At 49.7% G+C, this 23,608-nt stretch overlaps 1 protein-coding gene across 1 annotated transcript; it reads right to left on the reverse strand.

Annotated features, from left to right (window-relative positions):
• On the reverse strand, positions 1-22,968 carry SAG (S-antigen visual arrestin). Its single transcript, XM_069103077.1, has 15 exons — positions 22,903-22,968; positions 20,488-20,548; positions 20,342-20,386; positions 19,100-19,314; positions 17,694-17,753; positions 16,830-16,906; positions 16,511-16,646; positions 14,524-14,608; positions 12,885-12,957; positions 10,685-10,822; positions 8,506-8,583; positions 6,998-7,021; positions 6,234-6,289; positions 1,903-1,912; positions 1-703 (listed from the first exon to the last, which is right to left on the reverse strand). Exons 1-15 carry the CDS (start codon positions 22,966-22,968, stop codon positions 592-594), a joined length of 1,236 nt encoding a protein of 411 aa, XP_068959178.1. The 3' UTR covers positions 1-591.
• Positions 22,969-23,608: the final 640 nt, after the last annotated feature.

The following is a 23,608-nucleotide window of genomic DNA, read 5'->3' on the forward strand; positions in this document are numbered from 1 at the left end:
TTTTTTAGCCACTATTCAAACTTTATTTATTTGAGCAATGGGGAAGGGGAAAGCTCACGACACTACAAACTACTGCTGTCCTTTCTCTTGACTCTTCTGCTTTCTGTGCTGGCCTGGATGGCCATGAGGCACCACAGAAGTTTCTGGAGGCAGACTTCTTGGTGACTTTGGGAAAACCACTCAGCTTGATATTGCTGAATGCCAATGATCGTCACTGGATTCCTTGGGCTTCCTGGTTTGTTTCATGGTGTTTATGTTCACTGAGCTTTCTTGATGACCTTGATGATCTGCAGATCTCCTCTCTCAAATTAGCCATGCTGAGCCCTCTAAGTGATTTAATCTATAAACTGCCTTCGTTTAGCTAGAGAGCCTACTTAAGGAGGTTTGTCTCCTACAGGGATAGCTGAGGTTACAACCCTGCTTAACTAAGTTTGTCCCACTCTTACGATATGGAAGGAAACTTGGGGCCTTAGCTCTTCCTCTGTAAAAGGGGGGGTTGGACTAAATGACCTCTGAGGTCCCTGCTAGATCCAGAGCTACGATCCTATGAGCTACATTCTCTGAACCAACATCATTCAGTCTTCGTTACATTCAGTCTTCAGTAGCTGGTGCCTCTTGATCTTTTTTTTCTTCCTCATTATCAGCCGTGTCTTTCAGATTTTGACGAGCAAACTCCTCAAAGACCAAATCTTCACCCATTGAGCTGAAATGAAAGAGAAACAGTCAGATCATCACACAGTTTTTGAAGTGATGACCAAAGTCCTGTTAGGAACCTGGGGTCACTGTTTGCCCTCCATGTAGCACCCTGACCACCTTCTGGTTCAGGGTTTTTTACCAGAGTCTGCTGAAGCCTATGGATCCTTCCTCAGAAGAATTTTTCTAAAAAAATCACACTTGAAGGAAGTATTACATTTTAGCTAGAGGTCAGTGCACAAAAAAAGCTGAAATCAGCTTCTCCCACCTTGGGGATACAAGCAGTATCCTAGGCCTGCCCTAGCTTGTCATGTCTCTCATGTCACTTTTCTCAATGTTTCTATTTTTAAATGTTCTTGAATTTGAATGAAAAAAGAGAAATCTCTCCTCCTCAGTTCTAGGTCTATAGTGAGTGCTCTGACATTTGTTCCTAAAAAGTCTAAGGACCAGAAGAGAGGATGGATGGCTGGGCTGTCCTTGTAGAACATGGAGGAAACTCAGAGACCCACAGCATGTGTGCACGTGCACACACACATGCATGCACACACATATGTACACACATGCACGCACACGCACACGCCCCTATGAGCTGGAACTGGAGGAGAATGGAGCAGGTGATGAAGGGCGTGAGCATTGGTTTGAATATTCCTGGACCTTGCCATCCATCCCATTGCCACATCCTTAGGGATTCTGCACCTTTTCCTCTGCCCTCACATTGAACTTTCTTCTTTTCCTTGTCTCTTCCATGTAGAGTGTGAGCTTTCCAAGAGAAAGGACTATCTCAGGTTGCTCCATTTGCATCATCCCCAGTGCTGAGAACATTGCAAGCACCCAAGAAGGACTTTTTCATGGATTCCTTCACTCATTCATTCCCAAAAGCCCCCCACCACTTAGCCGAACTGGAAGGGGTTTTGGAGGCCATCTAGTCCAACCCGGACTGAACCAGCATCTCTTCTATGACATCCCCAACAAGGGGCTTGCAGAGCCTTTGTGAGGGGCCACTTGCCACCTCCCCAGGCAGCTCTCCCTAATGTGGGCAGTTCCCACTCGGCTAGGAGGCCTTTTCTGATGCCCTGCCGAAATGTGCTTCCTGGCCCTTCCCTCCATGGCCTGGCCTTGCTCTCTGGGGCCAGGCAGAACAGAGCTAATCCCTCCCTCCTTTCCTAGACAACTTGGCAGGACCCAGAGGACAGGGCTGAAGGGTCTTACCTCTCCTTGGCTGTCACACGAGAGCAGGAAGAGGAGAGAAGGAAGTCATTAGTGAGCAGCAGGAATACGGCTGTCATCTTGCCTGCCCATCAGCCACTTGTGTCTGGATTGACCAGGGGCCCTGTCCCTGCTTTCCCTTGTGACAAAGGAAAACAAGGAAGAAAAGCTAGCTAATTCAGAGACTCCCTTCAGTGGCTTAAGGCAGGCACGCCCCGTCACAGGGACATTGGAGTCATTTCTTGGGGAATGAGCAGGGCTGAGGGCACAATCCTTCCAAACAACCTTGTCGCAAGAGGAATAAGAGGTTTTCTGCCTTCTTACCTTTAAAGATTTAAAAAAATTTATTTTAAATTGATTTTTAATGATCATCACCAAGCACGCACAGTTCTGTGTAGAAAAAAGAACCAAAAAGAAGACTGCAGGATGGAGAACCTTGGCTACAGACAGCTTGCGTTCACTCAGCCTTCCTTTCTCCTTGTCCTCGGTCTGGTAGCAAATCCTCCCTGCTTAGCTCACTGCCTCTACTGCTCCTTCTGGCCTAGACCCCTTAGGATTGAATCTGTATGTGCCAAAGGTTGTCAGGTCGCAGTCTCCCTGAGGGGAGACTGTTCAAACTGCACAGGAGGGGAAGGGACCTCAGAGATCACTGAGCCCAATTTCCTCCTTTTACAGAAGGAGAAACTGAGGCCTTGAGAAATTCAGGGGCTTGCTCGGGGGCAGAGTCTTCACTCAGGTTCCTGACTCCCAGCATGGCCCTCTCTCCTGAGAACCGTTCTCACCCTCGGTTCCCAGAGCCTCTGGAGGGAGGTGGCCCTGTCAAATCATTTCCCTCCATGTCCCATGGATATGCTTCCCCTTTCCCTTCAGAATTCTCACCCCTGCTTGGACCCGTGTTTCCTTTGTAGCTCCCCAAGCGTCCAGTCCAGTGTTTGTACAAAGTAGGTGTTCAGTTAAAGCCTCACAGAGAAAGACATCCATCTCAGATTATTTATCCTGACTGGGCATTTTAAGAGGCTGCATGTTAATAAGTCCAAAAGTATGTGAACGTTGGTTTTGTTTTCATTTTCACACACTTTATAACGAATAACCCTCAGCACACTTCTGAGAGGTGCTGTTGGAGATGCTGTGAAATTTGTGTTGATATGTGTTTGAAACGTCTGCATTATTTACTCGTTATTTATGACCGTGTCTTGCCAGACACACAGTAATAGTACGCTTTTTTGGATGCCCACAGTATTATATGGCTGGCTCACATTACAGCATTCTCTTTCCCTGTTCACCCTGGCCAACTCTCATCCATGTCTTCCCATAAGTTCACCAGAAGGAGTCCACCCAATGTACGGGAGTCCTTCCATGGGCTTTCCTCATGTCATAAAGATACCAATGGAGCAAACAGTGGTTGGTGATAGAGGAGAAATTTGGCAGCCATGACAATGATGATATTTTTTGCATGATGGGACTTGAGAAAAGCCCCATGTGGTTGGATTGAACCACTGATGGATAACCAAAGGCCAACCTTTTGATGCTAAAACCCAGGACTCTGGGCCTAACTCCAGTCTTATGAAGGCTTTATTTAGAAGGTTTGGAAGGCTTCTGGCTATCCCGTGGTTCTTAAAGACAGTATGTAGATGATACATGAATAAACGAATCAAAAACAGATGAATGGCATTCCTTCCCCCCAAATATATGACCACAAAAAATGCATTTGGCAAAGCAACCAGTGGGTGAGAATGAATATAAAATCAATTTTAAAGTTTGAACCATTTTACAAATTCCAAAGTAACGATGGGTGACCTATTCATTATTAAATGCAAATTCCTATATTAGGGTACCAGCAAGGCTGAGAAACTACTTAGAAAGTCATGGAAAAACCAAAAGCTACTTGTTAAGTTGTTTTCACTTCAAACATGCTTTTGCTGACCTAGTAAATGTTATTTGTATTGTGTGGGCCAGGGGGGCGGGGGGGAGGGAAGAGCTTAACCTTTTTTTGTGATATGGACCCCTTGGGTAGTCTGGTGAAGCCTATGGACCCCTTCTCAGAATCAGGCTTCTGAATGCAGAAAATAAAACATGCAGGATTGCAAAATAACCAATTATACTGAAATATAGTTATCAAAAATTTTTCAAAGTTCCTAGACTCCAGGTTGAGAGAGAGAAAGGAAGAAAGAGGAGGGAGTGTGGGAGAGAAGGGAGAGAGAAAGACTGAGAGGAAGGAAAGAGAGGGAGGGAGGGAAAGAAGAGAGATGGAGGGAGAGAAAGAGAGAAGGAGGGAGAGACAGAGAGAGAGGAGAGAAAGAGGAGGGAGGGAGAGAGGGAGAGAGAGAGAGACAGAGAGAGACAGGGGGGGGGGGGAGAGAGAGAGAGAGAGAGAGAAGAGAAAGAGAGCACGAGTGCAAATCTGCCTGTTATACAGATCATTCCTACAGTTCTAAGATCCAAGCTCTGCTTTTTCTAAGTGGCATCTTAACCTTAACAATGGAATTCTCCCAGGTGAGAGGAAACAGCCCAGGACCAGCTCTTCTCTTTCACACCTTGGGGACACTAAGAAGGGCCCTTTCTGGGTGGCTTTTTACTTTCTTCTCACTACCCTCCAATAGGAGCCTTCTCTGTGTGATCAACAGCCACATGCAAAAGGTGACATTTTAAGTTAGCACTTAAAGAATGCTTCATTGCTAGAAGTTAACAGATGATTGAATAGTAATGATTATTATTATTCTCGTCTTACATCATATTTCTGAATGACAAACTATCCACTGAAAAATCTTTTAGATACTAGGTACTGCTTAGATTTCCACAGATGCATAAAGACGAATCATGTTTGGTCAGCTAAGAAAGATGGGGAAACATGGCTTCACATAAAGGGGCACCGATTTGGATATTTCCCCGTGGGAACCAGTAAGTTCTGCTGTTCTCCACAGCTATGGTGGCAGGAAAGACTGCATGTGAAGGGAAAACATCTACTAGCCTTGGAGTCAGACAATTTGGGTTTAAATCCTGACACATTTGTATGATTGTTTCTTCAATCAATATTCACGAAGTGTCTGCTTTATGGCAGGCCCCACGCTGGGCATTAGGGACATAAAGACGAAATGGAAACACTCCCTGGTGAGCCACTTTACATCTTGGTACAGGGAAAGAGCACTGGATTTCTACTCTAAGGACCTGAGTTCAAATTCCAACTCTTACTGTGTGACCCTGGTGTGGCTGATCACTGCCTCTCTCTGGAATTCAGCTCCTCACCAGAAAAATGAGGCCTCAGCCTAGTTAGCCTCTGGATCCGGCTCTAGATCAAGAAGCCCCCTTTCCTCATCTACAAAATAGGGCTACCTATACTGGGGTTTTTAGATGACTTAACATGTCCTTGATGCATGTGGGGCTTGGGGAAAGAACCTTGTTCCTTGTTGAATTCATTCCTGAAACAGGAGCAAGACCTGGAAGGAGAAGGACCTCAGAGGTGTCTGGGGCCAAATCTCTCCTTGGAGAGAGGAAGAAGCTGGGGCCCAGAGGAGGCAGCACCCTGCTGTGGTCATGCTGGTGCTTAGGGTCGAGGCCAGGCCACATGCCAGGGAACTGCTCCTCAGCATTGACTCCTGAGGCCCAGTGAGGGTCTTCCATGGAGGGCGTCCTCCACACTGGCAAATCTCTACAGTGCCCTTGTGATCGTCCAGAACACTCTCTGCCTCTGTCTCTGTCCCCAAACATATACACACAACCCACATATATTTATCTAAATACACATATATGCACAAAATATTATACATACACATACCCCCACATATGTACAATGCATATGTGTATATATGTATACACACATATTTACACATGCATGTATATATTAGGGTACTATAAATCACACATTTTAATTCCAGTTGCATCTCTTCTCTCCCAACAAAGCTAGAGAGCTTTAAAGTTTTAGCACTGGGACAAATCTTGGAGACCATTGAATCTAATTCTCTCATTTTACATATTAGGAGGCTGAGGCACAGAGAGGGGAAGGAACTGGCCAAAGGTCACATAGCCGGGAGGGTTTCCAAACCTTATCTAGCACTCTTTCCATCTGAGGCACGCTGTGTAGGAGAGGGGGATTCAGGATCACTAACAGCAAGGCCCGACTTTAGTGCTAGAAATCTAGGGCCCCACACCCCACACGTGCTGGACAAAGGGTCACTGTCCACAAAGCAAAGCTAACATCTGTTCTAATTTGGGGGGATGTCTTGAGGATTCCTTTGGATGCAGAGAATTTCTGCACATCTGGTCATTCTCTTCCTAGAAGAGGAAGCATGTTAAGAGCAAATACCCACAAGGAATGAAAAATCAGGGCCACGACTGACCTGGGTCTGCAGGCTGGGGGTGCATGAGGCGAAATGGCAAGTCGGTGCACACTTCACTGTAAGAGAAGGAGAGGACTGAGTAAACATGCAAGCACACAGCTGGATTTAACAGCCCTACATGTCTATCACATGGAGTTGGCTTAGAACGAAGATTAAAGAAAAGTCGGACGAGACATTAACACAAGAAATCCGTCCGTGGCCAAGTTGGGATTTTTCACACAAATTTTTGGCCTGCAGTGGAGCCGAAGAGCTGTGCTCTCGTGGCTGCCCACGCTCCCGTCATCAGCTCATCAACACGGTGAAGAGCGGTGAAATCTTTGTGGGAGGGGAGGCCTCTTTTTCCTTGTGATCTAATCTGGCAATGGCATGGAAACATAACATAACGTCATGTTACTGCACTCCAGGGGATGGTGAAGGGGAAGATGTTAGAGACACACAGGAGGATGTGTACGAAGTGACACCGAGTGAAAAACCGGGTCAGATGATTGTGAGGAATAATGGAAATGCCAATAGAAAACAAAATCTGGGTCAAACGAAAAGGACGATACTGGCATCCTAACCCAGTTTTGTAGCCCTAGTTCAATTAGACCCTTTCACAGAGACTTTGCATATTGTTTCTGTATTTGTGAGAGAGAGAGACAGAGACAGAGAAACAGAGACAGAGGGAGGGGGGAGGGAGAGAGAGAGAGACAGAGGGAGGGGGGAGGGAGAGAGAGCTTATTTTAATAATGTGGGTGACAATGGAAGAAAGTAGACCAACTTACCTAGAGGTGAGGTCTCCCAGAAAGCTATGAAACACATAAAAAAAATAGCAAGCGGTTAAGCCACAGAGCTCCACATAATTTAGTTATTAATGGAGGTTCTCATCACCATAGCCAAGTTCAGGAACTCTCTTGCCCCAGTTCATCTCAGCTCCGTGACCCCACTACCCACTTACAACTTTGTTCTAACTCAAGAGGACTAGGTAAGAACTGGAAATCCTGTGGTTCAGGAACACAAGAGAACCAGATGAAACCAGAGGATCCGCCTGGTCTGAGGGCCTCAGTTTCCTCCTCTGCCAAGTGGGGTGTTACCCTTGATGGTTCCAGCTCAGATCTATGATCAGATTTCCTCTTCAGGATGCCAGGAGATGATGAAACCTGCCAGTTATTTGCTGTCTGTCCTGTGAACTCAAATACTAAGTATAAACGCTAGCCATTTTTTATATCCGTGTGGCAAAAGAGCTGGAGACAGCTTCCCATTTTAAGAAATGTTGCTAATGGGAACAATGTGTGAATGGAACTTATTTAGAATGAGTGGAGATATTCCTGCCTACTTAGGGATCTAGAATTTTAGTGCAGGGAAGGAACCTCAAAGTGCAAACATCTGCTTTCACTGGAAGATAGTGTTGTTGGTGACTTGGGCACGGCCACAGCAACCTCGAGAGTCAGTGATGTGGTCTGTACATCTGTCTGCCTTCCAGACTGTGTCCCCGAGGGGCAGAGCTGGGTCCTGAGCTAGGCCTGAGGGCAGCCCCCAAGAGGAGCTGGAACTCTGACCAAACCTGGAGAGTCTCAAGGGGAGAATCTGACTTTCCAGACTTGAGAATTTGTTTGGAATTCTGAGGTGTCTGGATACTTCCCAGAAAAACACAACACTTTCTCCACTTCTCTAAGCAGTTGGCCCAGGAGATGATGGACCGGACACCTGGAAAGCTGAGGATTGTGTTTGAGGCCAAACAGATGCCTGGGCCCTGGTTTTCCCTTTTATTCCCCTTCATTCCTGACCTAAATACTAATTGTAGCCAAATGAATGAAAAAGTGGGGAGGTCTCAGATGGACATTAGCAAATGTTTCTTTGGGACCATTTTAGGAAGCAATGAGTCCCCTTAGATCTGTAACGAGGGTAGAGCGGCTGGGGCCTTGTCTTAGGGTGATGCCCTGAGAAGACCTCCCGCCTCCTGGCTGTCCACCAGCCTGCACTGTGCATGCTTGCTCTCTCTGGAACGCTATCCTTTTTTTGGGATCATCCTGTTCCCCAAGTCTCCCAGAAACGTGAGCAGATTCTCTAAGACATCAAGTCTTCTCTCAGAATAGTGTTCTCCTCCGGGCTGTCCCTCCCTCTTGCCCTTGCTGCCTTTCACTTCTTTTTGGCCCAGGTGCAAGAATTCAGCTCCTATTTATTCCATTGGATAGACCTGATGATAGGTGAGCAGCTCGGAAAAGCCTTGAAGGCCTTTTTCCATTCCCTACAAACAAGACGGAGATGATCCCCTTCACCTTAGGACACTTACCCTGAGACAGTGAGCTTCACCTTGATCTGATAAGCCACCAGGATTCCCAGCACTGTTCGGTCTATCCCCTCCTTAATGCTGCCCAAGAAGAGAAAACAAAGTGAGAAAAGGGGCGTTCAGGGGCCTGGTGACAGGTAAACAGACAATCTTTTCTTTGCATTTTGTATGTGAAGTCATGACACGAAATACCCTCTTGAGAGACTGGAGAATTAAGCCAGAGAACTAGAAATCCAAGAACACAATACCAACTTGGGGGGGGGGGAATCCACCTCACTTCCTGGTGACCTTCCAGTGTGGAAACTCCTTCCTTTCACTGATGTCTCACCTGTAACTCTGAGCATCCAGGGGTGCGACTTGCCTCAGGGGTGGGGGGAGCTCAATAAAGCCAAGAATTAAGGCCTGACTGGACACCAAACCTCCCCAACTCAGCCTAGTTCTTCACTCAGCAGCCCTCACTGCCTCTCTCTATTATTGCTAATGAAGTGGCGATTTAGTTGTTTCTATATGGCAATGATGTTAGTTTTGTTGGAGCCCTCTAAACTTCAGGGCTCTGGGCCAAAGCCAGCCACAGGTGAATCCTTGTCCCGGGAACTGGGAGTCTTTGTGTCGAGCACCAGACTTCTTAGTCCCTGGGTTGTACCTCGTCTGTTCCACTCACTGATTTCTCTGCTTTTCAGCCAGTATCAGATGGTTTTGAGAAAAACTGCTTTGTAGTCTAGATGGAGATCTGGTATGGTAGGCCCCCTTCGTTCCCTCTGTTTTTGCATTATTACCCTTAAGATTCTTGACCTTTTTTTTTTTGCTTCTATAGGAATTTTGTTATTATTTTTCTAGTTCTATAAATTAGCCCTTGGGTAGTTTGGTTTAGAACCGAATAAGTAAATTAATTTGGGTAGTATTGTAATTTTTATTGACTTGTTCTACCCATGAACAACGAATATTTCTCTAATTATTTAGGTCTGTCTGTGTTTCTATAAACAGTAGTTTGTAGTTGTGTTTATATAATTATTGTGTTTATCTTGGTAGTTAGATTCCCAACTATTTATATATTTTATAGTATTTGAAGTGGCTCTGACCCTGTTCTATAGCATCCCTAATCCTTCTGCTCCTGAGGAGACCAGCAAACTCAAGCCACACATATGGCACTACTATTCATATTATTATAACACAACCAGCTAGTATCTAGAGAATGCTCTGAGGTTTACAAACTACTTTACAAATATTATCTCATTTTCTCCTCATAACAACTTTGGGGGCTAGGTGTTATTATTATCATTCTCATTTTACAGGTGAACAAAACAAGGTAGATATTGGTTAAGTGACTTGCCCGGGGTCACCCAGCTAGTAAGTACCTGAGGCTAGATTTGAACTCAGGGCTTCCTGATTCCAGACCCAGGTATCTGGGCACTACTGAACCACCTAGAGGAACCAAGTGTAAGATTACAGGCCATCACCAAGTTTTACACTTCTAGGTTTTGGCTGGACTGGGGGCAAGAAGTGCAGCCTGAAATTTATAGCAATGGGATCTTCCATTCACCCACTGACAGACGGATTTCCATGAAAAGTAATTCGACCTCAAGGGACAAGAAAGTTGAAGCAAATCGCATTTCCTTGGCCTTTCCCGCCCTCTGGCTCTGGCCTGTGGTCCCTGCTCACTTCCCTTTGGACTGGATCCCCATCCTCACATGTCCCTTTCAGCCCAGCTGGTGCATCTATCTGTTACTGTCTGGGGTTGAGGAACTGCATGAGGAGACAGGGCTCTCAAAAGCGCCATCCCCGCCAGGCCACCCGACGGCTCCATTCTCTCCTGGCTGCACGGGGGTCCAGGGCTCCTGACCTGAGATGACAGCTCCAGGGCCAGGGAGCCAGAGCTCCAGCAGCAACAGACAAGGTCCTCCCTACTGAGGGCCTTCGCATGGGGAGGTGGCAGGCAGCAGAGCTCCGTGACCCTGCCCCCGACACCTCCTGGCTGTGCGTGCCTCAGTTTCCTCACCTATGAAATATGGGGGTGGGTGGGGGAGGCTGGCTCGACGGCCCTTCCTGTTCTAGATCGAGGACCCTGTGGACCTCAGTTTCTCCATCTGTACAATGGCCCCGAGAGCCTCTCTGAGCCCTGGCAGCTCTTGAGCCATGGCCTCTAGTGGCCATGTCTGTGACGGTGCCGCCGCAGAGGACTCACATGGTGCTGGAGGCCAAGTTCGTATCTTCGTGCTTGATTTTCCCATCCAGGGCAATGCCCCGCCTTTCTCGATTATTAGCGAGCAAGGGGGTGAGTGTCACTGTCTTTGTTAAGGTTCCGTTTGGTGGCACCTTTTCACTAGAGGGAAAAAATATAAAAACTTATCAGAATTGCAAATTAGGAGCCCAAAGCCCCAACTGACCCATTAGGAAAATAAAACCCACTTAATTCTTTAATGTCTCCTTTTATGGGCAGCATTCCTTTTTTCCAAATGGCTGAAGTTTGTGGGGAAACTCAGTAAAAGCAATCAATAGCAACCGCAATGCCTAGTAGAGACGCTTGAGAAGTCTCCCACAGGAAAGCCAGAGGGTGCCTGGGTAATATGGAAACTGGGCCAGTCACAACACCAAGGCACCGTGGGAAGGGACTGAAGTCACTTACATTGTTAGCACAGTCTGATTTATTGGCATCTGACTGAAACCTCAGACTGAGATTGGACTAAAGGGAAACAGACACAGGGGAGAGTGTGGCCTGGGTTCAAATCCAGGCTCTGTCTCTTGGTTATTGCTATGACCTGGGGCAAGCCTCTTGGGGACACAGTTCCTCGTCCATCCTATGAAAGGGTCAGTCTGACTGCCCAATAGGCTTTGACGGTCAGAAGCAACTTTGGGGATCTGGGTCCACTCAGGACTTAGGTGATCCCGTGCAGAGTGGGTCCTAAGTGTCCAAAATGTTTATAACATATGCTGTGTACTTTCACCTAGGTCTGTGTTTCATGTGGTACCATATCATGAAGTGGCCATTTTGAAAATAAGCAACTTTAGTTTTGCAAATCAGTCTGTATTTCCTGATATGCTCTTTCTCTCTGTCTCTGTCTCTCTCTGGGTCTCTGTCTCTGTCTCTGTTTCTCTCTCATGCCTGGTCCACAGCATTTCCATGCTTGGTAACTAGAGAAAGCCCCCAAATCTTGAGTACGCAAAGAAGGAATACAGAGCCAGAAATCCAATCCTCAAAGAAGCCTGTGAAAGAAGGAGCAGGGTGGGAGACGCCTTGAATCAAGCAATAAGGAAAAGTCTCAGGATCTGGACCTTCCCGGAAGTTCCCATCGTGACAAGGAGGTGCCCGACCACCGTGGGTTCTCAAGAGCTGTATTAGGTAGAGTGGAAGCCCTCCTAGGCACTTCCCACATGGAAAGGCTCCAAGGAGGGGCCTGACAAAGGAATAGCCCAGGTAGGTATGGAGAGGCCCCACATCAAATGGGATGTGTCCCCCCCCCACCCCCCACCCCCGCTCCATGCCTTTGCATCACCCACACCTCCCTCATCAGCACTTATTATGCCGCAGAATCCCTAGTCTCCTTCCAAACCACCTCCCAGTGTCTTCTTCCCCTCCTTAAATGAAATTACTTTGTATTTACTCTGTCTTTGTTTTGCTTTAACTTATACGGGTGCCTGCTGTCTCCTATTAAAGTATAAGCTCCCTGAGGACAGGTCTGTTTCACTTTTGTCTTCCCATCACCAGCACCCAACACAGGGCTTGGCACACCTAAACGGTGCTTAAGAAAAGGCTTGTTGATCACAAAATGATAAATGCATTTATTGGTCTTGTTGATCATCTTTGGTCCAGCTGGTCCGTTGACAGGACCCTGTCATTTGGTCCGTTATTAAGCCCCTACTATGCACACACTACTCTGGAGACCCCAAAATAAAAACGAAGCAATCCCTGCTCTGCAGGAGGTTACGTTCTGTGGGACCGACCTTGACCTAGGCACTGTGCTGGTCACTAGGGCCACAAGGAGAGAATGAAACACGGCCTGCTCTGGAGAAGCCTCCCCTCTGTTGGGGAAGATGATGGAGAAACAAGCACAGGTGAGACTGGGCCAAGGTCATCTTCGGGAGGAGGGGCAGGACAGCACCAGCCACTGCCAGGATAACCCTGAAGACTCTGGGACAGGCCCGGGCTAAGTCGACTGGACACTGCCGAGGGTCTGGGTAGACCCTGTGTGAGGCCGCCATAGGCTTCTTGAGACCTAACAGTGGCAAGGACAGCAGGGTGGCCACGGTGGATGGTGGGTTCTCCCTGCTTCTTCTTCCTCACCCCATCTGTCCTGGACACTGGGCAAGCTGGGGTAGACAACTGGGTGAAATCCGAGCAAGATGCTCCTGGGCCTCAGGGAGGCCGGAAGGAGGGAGCTACTTACTGGGCCTCCTCTGTGGCGACAGGCTTGACATAGTAGTCACTCGAATACAGGACCACGTTGGCGACTTGTTCCACTGCGAAGAGAAGAGAGAAACGGGCTCTGAGGGAGTGATGGGAGCCCCTCCAGGGAGCCTCCACCTGTGACATCAGACACCAGGTAAGCGGGCAGTGGCGGGGGGGGGGGAGTCATAGGACACAGAGCCCCTGGCCTGGAGTCAGGAAGGCCCGAGTGCAAATCCAGCCTCAGATACCAACTCTGGGCAAGTCCCTTTACCGCTGCTGCCTGCCTCAGTTTCCCTATCTGTGAAATGAGGATACCAACAGCACCTTCTTCCCAGGGTTACTGTGAGAATTGGATAAATTAGTACTTGTAAAGCTTTAGGCAAACCTTAAGTGCATATAAATGTCAGCAATTGTTAGTTATTTTTGCTGGCCCCATGACCCTGGACAAGCTCCTGTCTTTCCATGGGCCTCAATTTTCTCACCCATCAATGGGGACGGCAATGTCTGAAGCATCACCTTTAGGGACTGCTGTAAAGCTCTGTATGCAAAGCCTTTTACAAACTTAAAATGCTGCCTGAAAGTCAGGTAGCAATGATTACATTTATTTTATTCTTGAGAGGCTGAACCTGTGGTGTTACTGGCTTTGGGCAAACTCCTGGTACGGAAACTCTCTATCAACAGAGATTGACAAGTGTTCTGTGTCCGCCCAGGGTCCTAGGACCAGGACTGGAATCCAGGTGCCTGGAGGGGACTGCCCTGGAGCCATGGAGATGCTGTGCCCTGGGCTGTGCTGGGCCCTTCTGCTATGACTCTTTCCTCTCTCATTTTCTGCTGCCTGCTGGTCAGGTGCTTGGGGTGGCTGACTCACAGTATAGGGATGTGGGTTCGTTTTTTGGAGGCTCATGGGAGCATCCTCAGCACTAACCCTGGAGCAGACAGGAGGATGGGGATGGGGGGAGGGGATGGACTGCCTCCTGTTCCCATGACATTTTGGTTTCTTCTGTTCTCTAGATTTTTGAAAGCTTTTCCTTCCACACAGTCTATAGATTCTAAGGCAGCTAGGTGGTGTAGTGGGTAGAGTGTTGGACTGGAGACCAAGAAGACCTGTATTCAAATCCTGCCTCAAAGAATTACTAGGGTATGTGACCTTGGGCAAGTCACTGTAGTCATAGCAGCCTCTGCTTTCTCCTCTGTAAATTGGGGATAGTAATAGTGCCCACCTCCTGGGTGTTATACAAATGCTCGCCATTATTATTATTAATTGATAGTAGTAGTATTTGGTATGTCAACATCTATTAAAGCATTACTCTAAATTTTTTTGTGGAAGAGCAGTTTGGTTTGGGATAATGAGTGGATTAGTTGAATTCTCAGGGATATTTCAGGGCCTCTATTTGTAATGCGGAGATTGTCACCCGTTAGTTTATGAGAGATCGAGCTTTTGGTGCATAGTTCTGGCCACCAGCTGATCTCTTTCTAAGTGTGTGGCCACACTTTGAGACGCCAGTGTTGACCATTTGATCTTGTGGCAGCAGAGTCAGCCCTGTGTAAGCCCAGCCCAGCCCCAGGACCCACATGGAAGGAGAGAAGCAAGGGTCCCAGCACTGGCCAAGGATGTCACGAGGGCAGCTTCCTCCTACCTGAGACTTTGATCTTCTTCACGGTCTTTTCTGTGTTATTGGTCACATTCACTGTCACAGGAATTGGCTCACCATGGAAATAGATCTGAAAAAGTGAGCACCCAATGACTAATCCATCTCCTTAGTCTGGCGGCTTCCCAACATGGTGGGGCCAGCTCCCGCGGTGCGGTGGGATCCCTGGGCTATGGAGAAGAGAGAGCAAGGGGGACGAGTTCTTCCTGTTTGGTCCAAGGAGGAGGATCTTGCCAGGAAGGAGGGCAAGAAGGGACAGTCAGAGAGCAGGGCCCACCGTGACGCTCTGTATGCCACCATCATTTAACCAATGTGGCCGGCTTGAGCTGAGCTGACAGTTACTGACGTGCCCTCTGACCAGTAAAGCCGAGCTAAGGAACAGACAGATCGGGATGAGGCTTGGGAGGGGGCAGTAAATGTGCCCCTCTTCCCAAGAACCTTCCCAGGACGCCCACTCTGAAAAGCATGGCCCTCACCTTTTATCAGTGACTAGGATGGAAGCTGAAGAGAAATGTCCATGTTGGCATGGAGAGTGAGTACCCTGGACAACAGTCAGGGTCCACAAACGTCCCAATGGACCAGAGCATTGGGCTGAATCTACTAGGGGGAAATTCAACAGGCAGAAATGTAAATTCTTACACTTGGGTCTTACGTTTTGAATTCAAGTGTAAGAATTTATTTCTTGTTCTACTGAATCTTCCCAGATTGATGATGGGGAGCTATGGTTAGAGAGCAGTATGACAAGATCTGGGGGTGTCAGTGGCCAGAGGGCTCCCTACAAGTTGGCCCTGTGACCCCAAAGAGCTAATGCAAACTTGGGCTGATTAGAACCACAGTTTCCAGGCACAGGGAGGTCATGGCTCCTCTGTCCCCTGTTCTGAAGCTCATATCTGGGGTTCAGTGTGAAGCATCCCAGTTAGGAAGAACTTTGAGAATTGGGAGGGCAGCCAGTAATGGGGAAAGGGGCTAGAGTGAATGTCCCACAAGAATAGGCTGAAGGATATACTCAGTCTGGAGAAGAAAAAACTTGCAAGTTGTTGGGGGTTGGAGAGAGAAGCATCTGAATGAAGGCCATCCTGTGAATGGAGGCTAGGATTCGTCCCACTTGGCTCTAGGACCAGTGGGTGGACCCTGAGAAAAGTGGGTTCAGTCTGGATGAAGGGGAAAAAATGCTAATAAGGAGAAGTGTCCCAAAGTGGGATGGGCTGCCTGGATGGGGTGGGGGATGCCCTTCTCCCCTCCTTACTGGGTCTGCCTCTGGCCTTAGAGAAGCTGGGATGACAGCTAATGGAAAATCGAATGGCCACTGGCCACCCAAGGTATGAGTAGCCTCAGGAACTCCAATGGTGCCCTTCACTGGGTCTTCGGAGGCTGGACAACCTGCATGGGTGATGTTCTAATGGGAGTTTTTAAGGCACGAGATGGACTAGATGCATCCCTTCCAAATCTGATAGGCTGGGGTTTTCTGGCTCCTCCCAAAGAGCCAGGGGCTCAATCCTAACTGGGATCCCCCTTGGAGAAAGGTCTCCTTTTAAAGAATGGAGCTGAGTCAGCAGCTGGGAGCTCACTGCTTCTGCATTTTCAACTTTCTGCTGGTGAAGCTGCCACGTTCTCTGTGTTTTTTTTTCTAAATGTTATTTCTGGGGGAGCCCAACCCCTGTCTCTGGGAGGGTTTGTTCCCTGGGGTAAATGGCCTTCCTGAGGCCACAGCTTCTTTTTGCTCCATGGGCATCTTCATGATGTCAAGAGGAAATGAATCTGGTGTCCCGGGATGGGCAGGCAGGGACAGGCAGTGACTATCAGTACAGTTGGAGGCAGTGCCCTGGGGAGGAGATCCTTGCTCCCCCAGAGCTCTGGAGCGGTTTCACAGACTCGAGTGCCCAGCAGAGCACGTCAGATGTGCAGTCCCTGGAGGTATGTTGGGGGGGGGAATGCCAAGAACAAACGCCCCATCCCCCAGAGGTGTGGCCATTACCTCCTTGGTGAGGGAGACGGCCAGGTGCAGAGGCTTGTCGGACATGAAGAACTGCCAGGCTGTCTCCACTTGGGGCTGCGGCCCCATTTCAGGAGGGGCATGCTGGACTTTGCGAATCAGCAGGCGGACAGAGCTCCTGCAGAAGCAAAGAAACTCAGGTTTTGTGGGATGAACTTCCCTGCCAGCCCAGAGCTTCCCCTGGACCCTCGTCCCTCCTTCATCTCTCACCACCCCCGCCTCAGTTTCCTTATCTGTAAAATGCTCTCGTTTTTAGGCTCCCAGTCGGGGCCTGGGAGGGAGGGGCTGGGACCCCTCTTACCTTTTGGGCACTCTTTCCTCCTCCGTTTCTGCAACATCTATGGCGTAAGCTTTCACCTCAAAGTCCACTCCGCAGCACTGAGAAGGATCAGAACAGACCACTGTGAGGTCTTGTTTTCTGGCATTTGAGGCTCAGAAAGCCAGGAAGCTTCTGCCTCACCTCAGAGAGGCAGCACATGGCCAGGCCCCGTTAAGAGTTAGGATACGTCACCCCAGGATTTTCCATGGGGGGCTCACATTGAAACGATAACCCAATAAATGATAAAGGACAAAAGGTGAGGCCCCTCTCTGTGCTGTAAGCTTCCATACTACTCATATGACCTTGGACAAGTCACTAAACCAGATTGGGCCTTGGCATCCTCCCCGGCAGGAGGGTCTGGGACTGGACAGCTCCCGGGGCCCCTTGAGCTCTAGGCTGTGAGCCCGGCCCTCCCACCAATGCAGACCAATTGCTCTGGGCTTGTTCTCAATGGAGTCAGCCCTGTAATCAAACTGGATTATGTGGCTGGACATGGACCTGAGTGGAAATCCTGCCTCAGACACGTCTAGACGTATGACCCTTGGCAAGAAACACACTCAGCCTCAGCTTCCTCATCTGTGAAATGGGGATAATGACAGCACCCACCCCTCAGGCCCAGGAGGACCAAACTTTGATACGCTGCGCTCGGACTGCTGGGGAGCCTTGTTAGCTGGCATTCTTACCATGGAGTTTGACCAGGGAAGCCCCACATTCCTCTAGCATGAGAATGGGATTAAACCCCTACAGTATATCAAGGTCGGCTCCACTGCCAGACAGGCACGCCTCCTCCCGGGCCGGGATTGGGGGGGCTCTGAGGCTCCTCCCAGGGGGCCCCGCCTCACTCACCTTGCCCACGTCTTGAGGAGCCGGCTGGAGAGCAACTGAGCAGGGCAAGTAGTCAGGAAACTGAGGGAGAAGAGAGAAGGTCCTGAGGCCGGGGCGCCTGGGAGGCCATCGATCGGCCAATAGCAAGCATTTAGTAAGAGCCAGCTGTGTGCCAGGAGCTCTGGTCCAAGATGGCGACGCAGCAGTCACCCTGTGGTCTTGGGAAGGCTTAATTTGTTTTATTACTTAACATTTTATTTTGTCCCCAATGCCATGTAAAAACAATTGGAACATTCCTTTTCTTTTTCAGATTTTGAGTTCCAAACTTTCTCCTCCCCTCCCCTCCCCCCGCTCACTGAGAAGGCAAGCAGTTTGACATAGACTATACATGCATAGCTGTGCAAAGCGCATTTCCATGCATGTCATTCTGTGAAAGAAAACACTGGCCAAAAAGTCCAGGAAAAATACAGTAATGAAAAAGCCTTTCTGACCTGCCCTGGGGCCTGCCCAGTGCTTTCCCTGGAGATGGACAGTACCTTTCATGGTCCTACAGAATTGTCTTGGATCACTGTATTGCTGAGAAGAGCTAAGTCATTCATTAGATTTTTTAGATTAATTTTTTCGATGAACAAAAATTGATTATCCCCCTACTTTTGTCCTTCCCCCCCTTCATTGGAAGAAATAGGAAAGCGAAGACTTGTAAGAAACACGAAGAGTCAAGCCAACAAATTCCTCCATTTGGCCACGTTAAAAAAGCATCCTCCGCCTTCTGCACCCTGGGCCCATCACCCACTTTGGGGACAGCCTCCAAATTGATGAGAATTATTAGTTTTCAAAGCTGTTTATGATTATGTGCATTTCTATCAGAAAGGACTGAATTTAAAAGACTAAAGATAATGTTACTTTGAGAGGCCACATGATAGAATGGCACTAGATGGCACCCTGGGTAGAGTGCCAGTCCTGAATTCAGATCCAAACTCACTTATTAGCTTGTTAGTGTGACCCTGGGCAAGTCACTTAAGCCTGTCTGCCTCAGTTTCCTCCACTGTAAAATGAGCTGGAGAAGAAAATGGCCAAACACCAAGAGAACCCCAGAAGGGGTCATAGGGAGTTAGATGTGACGGTCTGAGAGCCAGCTTCAGCGTGGGGACGACTGCTCTGGCGTGGCGGGTTTGGGTCCTGACTCTGGCACAGACTGGTTGGGTGTGCCAGTCTGAGCCAGGGAACCTCGCAGGAACACGGGCACTCGTGAGACTCAGCTGCAGAGCGGGGCGTTTCCTCACTGAAAGCTCTCTACTCCGAGGGTCCACCCAAACAGAGAAAGCCGTGCTTAGGTCCTGCTTCCCCTTTCCCCTTCCTTCCGCCAGCTTTGGGTGTGCGGGACCTGGGCGGACGGGGATCAGGGGGAGTCAGGCCCGCACACTCACCGTGAGAAGGAAAGGGTAGGCATTGACCCCCAGCTTCTTCAGCAGGCTCTCCTGCAGCTTGGTTGGGGTGTTCCCCGTGTTGATGGGAGGGTACGCTTGCACCCTGGAGAAGTACAGGTCTCTGCGGAAGGTCAGGCCAATGACATCGATGTCTTCCTGGCCGTAGCGGAACGCACACGTCAGAGACACAAAGACTGGACGGAAGAAGACTGCAGGTTAGCGCCTCGGGAGCCCTTGCGCACTGCTGTGACTCGGGGGGAGGGATGCGGGGCAGTCCAGGCTCTCCTTAGTTATAGACCCTTCCGAGAGCCTCAGGACCCGACTTCAAAGCGTCTTACAAATTTGCCTGGTTTCTATGCACGCCCAGGACCTGCAGTCTTAGCTCAGTTCCCCGGGAAGTATGTGAATTCTAGTACGACAGCCTCATTGGAATTCCCCAACTGGGATTCGGGGACTGAACAATTCGGCTTGTTAGTCAGTCAATGAATGTTATTAAGCGTTGGCTGTGGGTCAGGCACTGGGCTAGGTGCTAGGAATACTAAGCGAGACACAAGACAGTCCCTGCCCTTGAGCCACAAACAGCAGCCAGCTGGAGCCCAGGAAGGTCAGTGCCATCCATCTTCCATCCAGCTGCCAAAGTGAGATCCTCCCAAGACTTGTCTGATCATGCCCCTGCCCTGCCCCAGAGCCTTGTGTGGCTCCCTATTGCTGACACTGTCTAGCTCTGGAAACCCACCTGGCCCTGGCCTCCTTTCCCTGCCTTGCCCTCCTCCACACCAGCCTGCCTTTCATCTCAGTATGTGCCTGGAAGGGGCTCCTTCCTTAAGTCTCCCTCGGAGAATCTCTGGCTCCCTTCACAAGACTGCTGGGACCCTCTCTGGACTCTCCCAAGTTACCTTGAGTGGATTCTGTCTGTACTTTGCACTTTCTCCTACGTGGAAGGGACAGTGAGCTCTTTGCAGGGACTGTTTTGTTTCTGCCTCTGCATCTCCAGTACCAGCACCCACAGGTGCTTAATAAATGCTGGTGATGGATGCTGGATGGATCCCTGCTCCTGCTCTGCCACCATCCAACTGCAGTCTAATGATTTTGAATTTACTTTTATGAGTACACATCGTCTTCCCCATAGAAGCTCCTCGAGGTCAGGGCTGGTTTGGCTTGTCTTTTGTGCCTGACACACAGTCGGCACTTCATAAATGCTTGTCTTTCAGACATATTTCAGAATTTAAAAGCCTGCCTCACCTTTCTTCTCCTTAACGAGCTCGGGATCAACCAGGACGACACCATCTGGACCAAAAGGAGAGAGGCACAGTGAGCAAGATGGCAGACGCCAGACCATGGTGGAGGGAGAACTGCTGGCAAAGGGATCTGGCCTCCCCTTGACTTACCCACGGGTTCCACCTGGTCCACGTGGTCAATGTAGTCCCTCTTCCCCAGGTAGATGGTCACCTATGGGAGGAACAGGAGGGACCTGAGTGACCTGCACTGATGACTCCAGGGAAAGAAGCTCCTTCCTGTGTGGAGCAGTGAAAAGACTCCTCCCTGGGCCTGGGGCCTGAGCACCTGGGTTTGAATCTTAGCTCTGCCACAGATGCTTGCACAGCCTTGGGCAAGTTGCTCTACCATTCTGGGCCTGTTTCCCCGGATATGAGATGAGGGGCTCAGGCTGGATGGTGTCCGAGGTTCATCCTAGCCCTAAGCCTGTGGCCCATGACATCAGTGTCCTGAGAAGCCCTCCCAGACCACAGCAGGACAGCCTGGTGACCATTACTCAATGAGGCCCATCCTCAGCGGCCTCCTGGAAGAAGATCCCAGGATCACAGAGCTGGAGCTGCAGTACTCTTGGGGCCACTGCCATCTAGTGACACATTTTAATAGGGAAAAACCTAAGGCAGGGAGAGGGGAGGGGGGCCCTGATCCAAGGGAGCACGGAGGTGGGGTGGCGGTGACTGGGCCAGGATTCAAACCCAGGTCCTCTGACTCCCCTTCCCCAAGCTCTGTGTCTCTCTTCCTTCTCCTCCCTGGAGCCCTTCTCCCCTTTCCAAAATGGAGAAGGCCCCGATGTCCTCAGCACTCATCCCTTAGGCCCCCCTCTTCTTAATTGAGGAATGATTTTTTTCTCAAGATCTAAAAGATCTTGGGGGCTTGAGCCAGGGGTGGATGGGGCCCTGGGCCTGCCCTCAGGAGGTGAGACTGTCATTGGCTGGGTGACCCTGGGTCCCCTGCACCTGTCTGGGTCTCAGAGGGGCTGCTCAGGTGATTTGGAAGTCTCCTGCCAGCTCTGACATTCTGTCATTCTGCCCTTCACGGGCCCTGCCCCTACAAAGAAGATCAGCCCCCAGCTACTTGCCAAGGCCCCAGGAGACCCCAGGAACCCCCAGGGTTTCAGATCTGGAGCCGGAGGGGACGTGAGAGGCCAGTGAGGCCACACCTGCGTTTGACAGATGAGGAAACTAAGCCACAGAGAAGTCAAGGAACTTGCCCAGGACCATGCAGCTGTCTAAGGCAGGACTTGAACCCAGGCCTTCCTGCCTCCAAGTCTAGAGGTCTGGGAGCTTTTGGGGAGGCAGAGACTCTTCTGTGAACATTTTTCTCATTTTCTTTTGTTTTTACCTCTTTTCCCAATGCATCCCCTCCCAGTCTAGCCCTCCCTCTCTAACAAAGAATCACTTTTTTTCAGGGATCATCTCATTTTTATCTCTATCCCCAGCACTGAGTCCAATGCCTGGAATATGGTAGGGGCTTAATAGGTGCTTGCTTACTGGCTGACAGGAGAATGCAGGCTCCTTGGGGTAGGGAGCAGCTTCATTTTTGTCTATAGCAGGTGCTCGGAGTTCCCTGCCTTCCTTGAGACGGCCCCCAGCCTTTCCTGCCGGAACCCAGGTCACCCCTCTTTCTGCTCTGAGACTCTTGTTTCTAAGACATTTAACTCACTTATTAAGCTCTTACTGTGTACCATGCACGATGCTAGGCACGAGGGGGCACAGGCATGAAGTGGTTTCTGACCTCAGGGCCTTACATTCCACTGGGAGGGGAACCACCCATATACAGGTAAGTAAAGAGAGAATAATTCTGAGCTGGACCTGGGACTCCCCGGGCCTGGGGAGCTTCCCCTATGCAGAGAGTACCCACTTCACCAATAATTTAGAGGTGCAGAGACTTCCAGGGGCACAGAGAGCCAGGGCATGTCAGAGGTGGGACTTGAACCCACGTCTTTCTGACCATAAGGCCACCTATCTCTCAAACACGAAATACAGATGAGGTCATTTGAGGGGATAGATAGAGAGACACAGGGGCCCCAAGGCCTGTGCAGAGTCAGGAAAGGCCTTGGACAGAGGTGGCTCTGGAGTCAATGGAGCTCAGGACCACAGAGGAGGTGGTGAGGACCGAGGAGGGCATTCCAGGCAGTCGGCACAGCCCAGGCAAAGGCAGGGGGCCAGCAATGGAGTGTGAGGGAGAGCCTCGTTCCCATCTCCTTAGCAGTCGCTGGGGGTCTGGCAGGAACACCCGGGGTCCAGGTCCAGGTCTCCTGTTTCCTTCTGCTCCCTCCCCTCTTGGGTGGCTCCCCCCAGCCTCCTCCTCCTTCTCCCAGAGCCTTGGCTCCAGTATCAGGGTGTCCGGACCTCACCCACTTGTCTCAAGGCTCCCAGAGAGCCTGGCCATCTGTGCCTCCTCCCCCTCCCAGCCCAGGAGGCTGGGACCCAGGCCTTGCACACAGTAGGTACTCAGCAGATGTCTAAGGAGCTCATGAGAAGCCTTGCCATTTATCCAGAGGCCTCCCACCAAGTCCCTGAACCACTCACCGACTTGTCTCGGGACACCTTCTTGAAGATGATGTGGTTTGGGGCATTCTTCACGCCAGTTGCCATCTTGGAAGGGCCTGTGGGAGGCCTTCAGGTACCTCAGAAGGTGAGTGATGTCCTTAAAAAAAGGTGCAGAGAGACAGGCTAGCTGAGGCTCTGGGTGGGGGGGCAAGCTAGTGTGAGCTTCTGAGAGGGCTCGCTAACCTCAGCTTTCAAGCCAGAATCTTTGGGTGGAATCAGAGGGCCTGGATTCGAGTCTCCTCTCTGCCCAAGATTGACCATGTGACTGTGGGCAAGTCACCCTACCTGTCAGTGCCTTGGGTAGCTAGCTCACTGGCTCACAGGGTTAGAGCTGGGAGGACACCAAATCAAACTCCTTCATTCTACAGATGAAGAAAATGGGGTACAGAGGAGAGGGACATTAAGTGACATGTCCAAAGTCATAGAAATAGCCAGGATTCAAGGTGAGGTTTGGTTAAGTAGCTGACCCACTTTGGTGGAGGGAATTTCCACACTGAGAATTCCCAACACCAATGAAATCCTAGATCTGGATCAAAAAGCATTTAAAAACAACCAACCAAAACCTCCCAACAAACAAACCCCAAACTACCCTCAGCTACTCTCTCCTCCATCTTCTTCCTTCCTTCCTTCCTTCCTTCCTTCCTTCCTTCCTTCCTTCCTTCCTTCCTTCCTTCCTTCCTTCCTT

The sequence above is a fragment of the Petaurus breviceps genome, unplaced genomic scaffold (assembly GCF_028583685.1).
Source record: "Petaurus breviceps papuanus isolate PSGF00001 unplaced genomic scaffold, PetGlider_PUasm1.0 567, whole genome shotgun sequence".
Lineage (NCBI taxonomy): Eukaryota > Metazoa > Chordata > Mammalia > Diprotodontia > Petauridae > Petaurus > Petaurus breviceps.

Excerpts from the sequence above, each read along its gene's own strand:
- SAG (XM_069103077.1), bottom strand. The coding sequence starts at position 22,968 with ATGGCAACTGGCGTGAAGAATGCCCCAAACCACATCATCTTCAAGAAG. Across the intron at positions 17,754-19,099 it reads CCTACCCTTTCCTTCTCACG|TTTCCTGACTACTTGCCCTG; the intron begins GTGAGTGTGCGG and ends CTTCTCCCTCAG. Across the intron at positions 10,823-12,884 it reads GTCGCCACAGAGGAGGCCCA|TGAAAAGGTGCCACCAAACG; the intron begins GTAAGTAGCTCC and ends TTTTCCCTCTAG.